Source organism: Cuculus canorus, chromosome 7 (assembly GCF_017976375.1).
Source record: "Cuculus canorus isolate bCucCan1 chromosome 7, bCucCan1.pri, whole genome shotgun sequence".
Lineage (NCBI taxonomy): Eukaryota > Metazoa > Chordata > Aves > Cuculiformes > Cuculidae > Cuculus > Cuculus canorus.
The window spans coordinates 32,247,480-32,257,479 of NC_071407.1; the positions used below are offsets into that span (position 1 = coordinate 32,247,480).

Genomic DNA, 10,000 nt, shown 5'->3' on the forward strand with positions numbered 1-10,000 from the left:
TATCTGTGGTTTTTAGAGAGCACTTTTCTCTAAAGAATGTGTTACTAATACAAAGCATACCATCCTAGATGGAAGATACGGCTTGATGGGCACAGGGACACAACTAACTTGAAGCATGACATAAACCACCATCATTTTATGCAGGGTATCAGTATCTAGTGTTATACCCTGACCAGAAGGAAACAAAGAATTTCAAGTAAGCAAGGTAACAATTTCAGGAATTTACTTTGCAGGTGACATCACCCCAGTTTTAAGAGACCAAAGCTTAACCTGGCTACGCTAAAACCCTGAGAAGTTGTGGGAGTCATTTCAACTGGGCCGGAACTCATTGTCCTAACGCTGCCTGAGCACACGGGGAGCACGGCCCGACTCGTAAGGGTGCTGAGCGCTTCTGAATCCAACTGACTTTCAATTCTGAGTGTCTGAAACTCTGGCTCTGCTGTTCTCTCTTACATTCGTATTACAGAAGTGTTTACTTTTAGTTACTTAGATACTATAATTGTTATTAAAAGAAGGAATCTAAGAAGCAGCGCTCAGATTTTCACATTCATTTGAAATGGTGCAGCTTACTTGAATGAGCATTTATGGGAGGTTAGGCAAAGAGGATTTGGCACTCTATTTCTAACATTTAAATAAAGCAAATCAATTACCATATTGCAAAAAGGAGCTATTGGTTGGTGACATTTATGTAGATTTTCCGTAGCATGTAAAACTGACCTTTATTTTTCTAAGTAGTATTTGCTGCTTAGAGTCAAATTCTTTTCATGCAGCTTACAAAAATAAATACTTGTATTTTGCTAAGATCATAATAGCTCATTAGAAGAGGCTGAATTTGGACCTAGACTAAAACCTAACACCACAGGGCTGAGCATGCTTACTTGAACCTATAATGTTGCTAGTTCTCACTCTCAGGGGAAGGAGAGGGCTAGGGAAGAGGATTCAGCCTTCTTAATTGTGAACCTCATTAGTGACGGTTGCTAGGCAAAACACACACCTACTTTCAGTGCATATGAAAGAGATAAACAATACGTCATAGACCATAATGACTCTGGTGCTCAGGGCGACCCTTAATTATTATATTTTTGTTCTCTTATACCTTAGTTATTAATGCAGAAAAACAAATTAGTTTTGTGTGTGTGGACTGCAGCAGACTTGTAAATCGTTTTCCATTTTTTGATGTCTAGATCGTATTTCCTTCTGATAATTGTTGCTTTCCTCATTCATTTCTCTGTTTGCCCATTGGTAAATACTATTTGAAACATAAAATGACAATGATTGTATTAGCAGCTTAGTATTCTGTTATTATTTTAATTAATTTTATTAGTGTAAAAAGCCATGGTCCTGTCAATATGTTAGTAACAACTCGCAAGAGGAGTCCCGTGGAAACTGATGTGAGTGGCCTGGCTGTACAGAGTCCTTGCATTTTTGATCATTCTAACTCTTTAGGAACTGAAGACATATTTGGCACTTATGCATTTAATTTTTTGTCAGCCCTGAAATGGTCAGGCGATTGGACTAGATAATCATTGTAGGTCACTTCCAACTGAAATGTTCTGTTCTGTTCTATTCTATTCTATTCTATTCTATTCTATTCTATTCTATTCTATTCTATTCTATTCTATTCTAATTTCATTTAAAAACCAGCTACCTGAGAGAAATTTTCTATCTTTACGTTGGTGCATTTTACAGGGTGAACGAAGTGATATTTAAACCTAAATTATTATTTTGAGCTTTGCGAAAGAATAAATACGTCTGTGCACGTGTACGAGCACAGCTGCAGTTGTGTGAGAGTAATTCAGAGGCTGATGGGCTCCAGAAAGACAGTATTTCACAATTCTGGATTTTCAGAGACACTTTCCATTCTCCTCTTCATCTCAGACTATCTTCTTTTAGCAGTTCAGGCAAGAAGTCAATCACATTGAGTCAGTCTGAAGAAAAACATTTTATGCTGTTTTTCTCATACAAACCCCCTCCTGCCGTAATCTGCAGTAAGGCCCAGCCACAGGAAATTGACCTCACTGTAAATTCTTTACAGATTCGGTCATGTTTTTACCATCCACTTAAACTTGCATACATAACCTGAGACTGTACTTCTGGATCAAGGAATATGACAAGCCAAAATAAAATCAAGTCAAATTAAATAGCAAGAAAAAGCTGCAAGCAAAACAAGACTGAAAGAAAAAAAAAATAGAAAAAGATGAAAAATTGGTTGTGACTGCAAAACTGTAAGTATTAAATAAAGAAAGAAGTCAGAAGCAAATTCAGTAGCGACCGTATTCTGGTTGACAAGGGCTGAGAAATACTAATGGACTTTTTAAATGGGTGGTTTGATGGATGAGAGATGAAATTATGTAAAAGTAAATGTAGTCGTGTATCAACATAACGTATGGTGCAAAAAAAAAAAAAAAAAAGAAAAAAAAAAAAGCATTGCAAATAAAAAAAGACATGTAAATGTGTGCCTACCATTTTCCAGATAAGAAGGGGCCGTACCTTCTGAGGGGTCAAGGCGGCGAGCCCGCCTCCCGTGTTTGGAATTGTTGTGTACAAACATGTTGTCTGAGACAGCCAGCACATGGCCATCCACATTGACTGTTGTTGATACAACAACCTGAAAAAGAAAAGAAAAAAAACCAAAATTTAAAAAACCTGCACGTTTTCATAAACATAGATACAGAATCAGATCTTCTTTTAAGATGAAACAACATCACATCCTGTTACTTTTCACTTTAAACAAAGTGAATGACAACTATGAATACATCTTTGTTTATGTGGCTAACACTGGTGATTTTTAACTCACAATTGTTTCTCTTCAGAACCTGCTACACTAATTAGAGTTTAATCTCCTATTATGCTAACAAATGAATTCAATTCAGGGAAATATTCTTCTAGCCATTAGTTTCAGAAACACCCCTCTAGCCACTCATTTTAAAAGCTGCTGTTTTGATTGATCTGTTGATATATTGATTAGATAGTTTATCTAATTAAAATTTGTTCACTTGAGACTGTCTTCAAATGAAGGGTTGTGAGGATTCCAAATAAAAAAGGCTTAATAAATCAGGAACCATCGTAACTCCCTATTTTTTCTTCAGTAAATGATCTCCAGGTCAGTTTTACAATTACATTTAATGTCTGATAATGAACTTTTTTGCATCTGAAAAGACTGAGTTGAATATGAATAGTGAAAGTGTTTTCAATCCATGAAAAGTATCCCTTCTCAAGTTCATTTGGATGGTGATTGACCCTGGTATGTCAATGGAATTTCCTCCTTTATTTTTGAGTGAAAGGCTCCTATTCTTGTGTCCAGGTTCAGAGTCCGGCCATAGAAGAGATGATGGATAGGGTCTTCTTTGGCTTCCAGCTGCTTCTCAGTAGAAAATGGAAAAGGAACGTATGCAAAAGGCTCAACCTTCCCCATAAAAACACCTACACAATGGAGTTGTGAAACTCCTTCCGGAAACGATAGCGCATGAGCACAAGCCAAAGAGGAAACCGTGAGATGTGCCTGGGTTCATGTGGAACATGGCTTCGTAGGTCGATTGCTATAATCCCAGACAGACATTTACATCTTATTTAAATACTCCAGCATCGGCCCTCTGGTGTGGGTTCCAGATTTTCTAAATGAAGTAATCACTGTAGCATTTCTTTGGGGTTTAATGTTAGTAGAGTCCTTAAAGTCGATGGCTTAGTTAGGCCGTATCAACCGTACTGGTGACGATAGCAAAGGCTAGTAGACATTTTAGCTTTCGTCTTCCGTTTTTTTTACTTTTGGATAAAACAAAAATGATTGCCAGGGTTCTCACTCCAGCTCCTATACTCAAACGCACAATGAACAAAACTGGAGGGGTGGGAGGGAAATCCAGCCTCCTTTGCACAGAGCTGGTCCAAGGCATCAGAAGAATATTCTTGTCTGCTTCTATGTTTTGGATCACCTCTGATCCTGTTTCTTATTCACAACCCATAATTAGCTTTCAGCTATCACAGCACCTTTTCTGTGTATCCTGTCTCCTTTGAGACAGCCATCTGCGGTACCCTTTAGAACAGCCTGAGGGCAGTTCTCTGCCAGGCTGCTCTGCTTCCCTACCTTTCTCCACCCAGAAGTGGACACTTTCACTCTTGTCAACATCCACTTTGGAGAGTGCTGAGGTTGCACACTCACCTCAGCTGCAGAACCGCTGCCAGGCCACTGGGTTATCTGCTTTCACTTTTAATGAGATTTGCAGACTTTAAGAAATATTGCAAAATGTACAAGTGTGATTTTCAGCAAAGATTTCTGCATTTGGTTCCTAGAGCACGGTATATTAAAAAGACAGAGAAAGGTGTATATAAAAATGACAACTATTTTTGTTCCATCATGCATATATAGGTCAGTCACCAAGGGAAAATACTGTAGTTCAGCTAAAGAAAGTAGACATGCTATGCTTTGTTATATCTGCTTATTCCTGCAGTGCACCTAAAGAAAGGTGCTGAGACAGTGAAACCAGTTAAAAATATTGTTCAAGATCTGACATCCTGTTAAGTCCAGTTAAACCTTCTGAGAGGCAGGGAGATTAGCTAAAGAGACCCAGGGAAGTCTTTCTAGTGTCTACTGGCTCCATTGTCGACCACAAGATCACTCATGACTGATGCTTCATTTAGTCATCGGTGAGACAAAGAGGACATTTCCACTCATTCCAGGTTTGACCTTCTGTTCTGTTCAGATGGATCAATATCACCAATGCCACGTGAAGCTGAGATGCATGAAAAATGGAAGCTTGGCTCAATTGTTTTGAAGAAATATTTTTTCCAGCTACAGATCGTTTCTGTTGGCTGGCTCAAGGGTTCTGGCTTCACCGGTTGGTTGGCTGTGCATGAAAACAGATGTCACATGTTTTGCTATCAAATTTAACCACAAGTTATTCTTCTTAAAAATAAGAAAGTTTTGAACATTTCAATACTAGTTTATTATTAGCCTCAAATATGAATCATTGTGAAATCCTTTGAAATAAGAAGCATGTATTTCCTAACAAGCATTTCAAATGACCCCAGATACGGAGGAAATAATTTGTCCGTCATGTCAGCTGTCTCTCAGTAGTGTTGTGATTCACCACAAGGTATTTCAAAAGCTGTAAGGAGAAAGTGAAGTATTAAACATTTTCTAACACAGTTGGAACAGAAATACATGGATGGGACCACCACTGCTGAATTTACAAGTTCTGTTTGGAAAAACCCTCTATGTGAAATCTAAACTTTACTGCACTCCGTAGTCACATCTGCAAGATTATACTACTCATTCAATACACACAAAGTCTCTGCAGCACTGAACACACGTCACACTACAATGCAAGCTGTTTATGTGAAGGAAAACTATGGAAATACTTTCTGAGGAGAGACTCGTTTGCTTCAGCATTGATCCATCACAGTCCATTGCAGAACTCAGCAAGTCCCAAGAACTAACATTTAAATTAGTGGATGGAATGTAAAATTCCAACAGCATTTTTTTGTTAAGGCACGTAGCATTAGTAGCACTGTTTTTTTCATTTAAAAAAAATCCAGATGAAGATGTGAGTAACTTATATATCCTTTATTCTTTAAGAGGGATCTGTACCTGGAATCTTCGCATGTCTCGCGGGTTGCCTGCATTCTTCAAACAGTTCTGATTGCACTTGAGGAAAAACTTTAGAAAGAATCTATAAAAATACAGAATTGAAATCTATTAGATTCATCAAAATGTATACCCAATTTTTAAAAAAATTAATAAAATTTAATCATAAATAGTTATACCCACAAGAATACTGGTAGTGAAATACTTTCCTATTAGTTAATGAACTTATTTTAAAGCATAAGATCTCTGTCGTAAACAGAACATTATTGCCAGGGAAAGGCAAATTTATATTTTTAATTTTTCAGCAGCTACAAATGTATTGACTCCAGGCCATATCCTTAGCTTGGTGTGGGAAAGTTGATTTCAATGACTCATTGACTTCAAAGGCAATGACTTACACCAGATGAGAATTTGTCTCTATTTTTTTAATACATTTTATTTTTTCACAACTTATATTAGCAGTAATGACCTCTATGTTGAAAAATTCCAAGGTAATGAATGATCAATCTTCTGAAAAACACTTGGCTTTGCCTCCGGTTTGGAAACTCTTGCTATTCAAAAGAACTCGATCCAACTCCTGCTGACTCCAGGGAGATCCAGGCGGGATCTGCCCACCGGCAAGGCCCCAGTTTCCTCATTGTTTTTGAAAGGAAAGGAACATGGCAAATTAGGCCCTGTCTTACGACCTCTTCAACCTTTGCCAGCCTTTAACTGTAAGGAGTCACTCTACCCAGGGATGGAAATCCAGCTTATTTTTGCTGAGCAGCAAACAGCAATTATTTAGGACTAACCCTTATCATCTAGGCATCTCCCCATAAACTGTTTTTCTAGCAACGCTGCCTCCTGGGAATACAATAAACACTTCGAGGAAGGGGAAAAGCTTGGAAAGATGCAAACTCCTTCATTCTGCCCTCCTGTACTGGAGGAACAAGCTGATGTGGGATGTCTCCACCCTGCAGGCTATGCAAGACGGAGGGAACCCTCACTGTCCTGCCTTCGCACCGGAGGATGTTTATGACCCAACACTGACTCTTTTCTCTATGTAGTTATGTTTCCATGTTTCATAATTTAAAAAATGTCTGCGAATCTGTTTTTTAGCTAATGACTGACAGCTCGTGTCAGGCAAGGCTCCGGGCTTTCTCTTCACCCAGAGTTTCTCAGGTGTGCCAGTCCAGAAACTTGTGCTGCCCAACTTCATGCAGGTTGAATAGTGAGGTGAGGCAGAGATTTTACATTTAGAATATGAGCAACTATTATTTATAAGCGACTGTGACTGTTCTCACTGTATACACCTCACAGAAGTTTCCATGTGCCAACAGCATTCCTGGCAAGCCAGGCACCTCTTCCTTTCTTATGCACCCAACACAGCCCAACTGCAGCTGACGGAAAGTATCACTGTGTCAGCACCACGTTGTATTCGCTCCTGCAGACCTTTGAGGGTCAGATAGGAGCATTATGAGAGTATCATCATATCACAAACTCATGCTTTTAATCACCGGTTTTCCCTTTCCATTAAAACTTGAGCAGGGCCCTAATATTAATATGGGATGCTAATGCTGAAGGAGCAATCTGAGAGGCAAGGTGGGAAATGATTAAGTTTACTGAAACTGTGCTTAGGTAAATCAAATCTGCCACTTCAGCCAAATGCATATTTCTTTAAAAAAAATCCTGTCCCAACATGTGTAGAAGGGTTTCAGCTGTTGAGCTGAAAGAGAACTGAATTTCCATGGTGGTTTAAAAATCTCCTAGCTTGGATGCTCACTTGAACTCAGGTTTTCTGGACACTGTAACAGAGATGCTATCAGCAAAACTGCATCTTTATTAGCCATGTTTCTACTGTAATTTTATCTGCCTTATTTTTCTGGCGCTTTTAAAAATATATTTATGATCTCCAGATCAACTGAGTATAACCTAAATGTAACAGCATTTCTGACAGAACTCTATTCTTTCTTGTACACCTTCCACCACATGAACTGTGGTAGTGTGAAAGGATCAGCTGATGCCTAAATCAACAAGGGAAAACCAGGTGCTGGAGAGTTAGGAGAAAGGAAGAGTCTCTAGCTTTATAGTTCCTTAGTAGTGTCACAGCCAGGCTGAGGAGGAGTATCTTATCTGATTTTTTTCTGATCTCAAATGGGCGTTGTGAGGCTTATTGAGATAATGTTTGTAAATTGCTCTGAAATTCTCCAATGAATTGTGCACTAGGAATGCTAAGCATTGCTCCTTGTGGATTGTTTTGAAGATGGAGCATTCATGATGAATTGTTCCTACGCAGAGAAATCACATCCTGTGGAAAGAAAAGGGGCCATTAAGCACCCTTTCACTAAACATCAACTGGAACTGCTATTTGTTCAGTTATTTGGTGAAAAAGACCTATGCCTGGTGGAATCGGACATCTTCAAGCTTACCAGGATGAACCTAAGCACTGAAATAAATATTGAAGTCACAACACTGCGGTGAATGGGTGAACAGGTATTTCAGGTCTAAAACTGAGATATTTTATTTTGTTTTGTTTTTTTTTTAAACTGAATTTTCAGAGTTCATGAAGCACAGGCGAAAATGAGAGAAGATTTTCAGAGGAAGACAGCACAACTTAAAATCCAAGTTCCCAGGCAGGGCATTTCTCAAAGCTTGTCAGAAGAAAAGGATGAACCCATTGGTTCCTCTGAACTGACCAACAAGGACCACGGGTGCTATGAACCCACTCCTATCACAGAGGGAACAGGGCCAGATGCTCTCTCTGCAAGCCCTGCGCTCTCAAGACAAGATCACTGTGACACAGTAAAAAGCAGGGAGCTGGATCACAGCTCTGTTTCATCGTATCTCAAACTTCGTTGCTACCATCAGAATGAGAACACAAGTAGATTTGCCTCTCCCTGTTATAACTTGTATTATACACACAAATTATAGCCTTTTTTAATAAATTGTCTTACAGAATAGTCTGCCTAAACATACTAAACTGCTCCTAAAATGCTGATATGGAGAAAAATGCAGCCTTTCTGATGTTGCTTTGCTCTGATTTTTTCACTCTGCCAGAAAGGGGACTGCTACCATCTTAATTAAAATGCATTACCTACCGCAAGACTTCACTATTTTAAGATAAAATTTACATCTTTTATTAACTCACCTCACCTATACACTTAGCTCGCGATGCCTCTCACTGCCCATCTGCCATCCCTGTACAGTAAGTCACTTGATATTCCACCCACCAATTTTTCCTAACAACCACTGTGCAATTAAACTCAACACGTTCTGTTGTGAGGTAAATTAGGCACACCTGCGGCCAGACTTCATTTGAACTGCATCAGAAAAGGACCTAACAAGGTGAGAGCGTACCACAAAGTTATAGGCCTGTCAAGCAATTAGGTTTTCACTTCTGGGACATCCGCACAGTGCAATTATGCTACACATTACAACCTGGCTAATCTTCTGAACAAATGTCATGTCTCGGAGAAGCTAGTAAAAGCAGTTCATCTGCAAATGTGTCTGCTCTTAAGCCTCCACCTTATGCACATAACAACCTAGGGGAGATTTTTTTGTGATATGAAAGATGGGGTTTTTTTCCATAGAAGGTTTTCTAAACCCTGCAAGTACCTTTTCATCCTTTTCACCTCTTCTTAACCTTTTTGAGAGGAGGTGCTGCAGCAAATAGACCAGAAAGACTTTTGTACTTGAATTTCAACACAAAGCAAGAAAATACTTGGTATTATAAGCACAAGCGGTAGCTTTAGTTTGGTCCATTTTGAGTATTTATGGTGGAAACCCACTTATTACATCCTAGAAACAGCGTTAATAAATTGTATTTCCACTAGACCCCAAACAGAAGCGCCATTTGTTCAAAAAAAACCTCAGCAGGAAGTAGATATTTAATTTTATTAATTCAGATATTAAGTGTGAGTGTCCTGGCAACAACACTCCAAACTAAATTCTGCACTGGTGATAGGTGAGATCTTTGGTAAGGAAGTCAGCCAAAGCCTGCAGTGACAAGCAGCCTCCACTTCTTTATCAAACAAGATCTTCCCTATGTCTGACTCAAGCTGGACAGAGGATGGAGACTGTTGGCAGTACTGTTGGCAACGTTTTGCTTTACTCCGATAAATATGTTTCATTTTCATCTGTATTTCAGGTATGGGGTTAGTGTGTTCAATTAAGCCTACAGATGAGTTCTCGCTATACTTGCAAAATACAGAATTGTTAAGATATGACAAGCATGCTCTACTTTGATGAGTAAAAAAAGCTCGGATTTGGATCATTATCTGCGATTCTGGAAGAGAAGCTGTCCACAGGGGCACAACACTGTTACAGGGTGGAGGCAGGAGAGAGCACAGGAAGAGGAGACATTTGAAGTCAAATGGTAATTCTCATCCTTTACTCTATTACCCTTTAATTGGCTTTTTCCCAAGAAATATCTGACAACCG

General features: G+C 39.0%; 1 protein-coding gene across 30 annotated transcripts in view; it reads right to left on the reverse strand.

The window, feature by feature from the left end:
* The window catches only part of EBF3 (EBF transcription factor 3), a 139,654-nt gene that overhangs the window by 58,208 nt on the left and 71,446 nt on the right, over positions 1 to 10,000 (reverse strand). For 23 of the 30 annotated variants that reach the window (XR_008450740.1, XR_008450739.1, XR_008450737.1 and 20 more), the window contains exons 7-8: positions 5,585 to 5,666; positions 2,464 to 2,608 (exon numbers count right to left, since the gene is read on the reverse strand). Coding sequence is in view for 24 of the 30 variants with exons in the window: in XM_054071932.1 (XP_053927907.1) it covers positions 2,464 to 2,608; positions 5,585 to 5,666 (227 nt within the window). In the remaining 6 variants the exon portion in view is untranslated. The remainder of the gene's footprint in view (positions 1 to 2,463; positions 2,609 to 5,584; positions 5,667 to 10,000) is intronic. The other 7 variants (XM_054071933.1, XM_009570148.2, XM_009570150.2 and 4 more) reach the window with 1 other exon arrangement.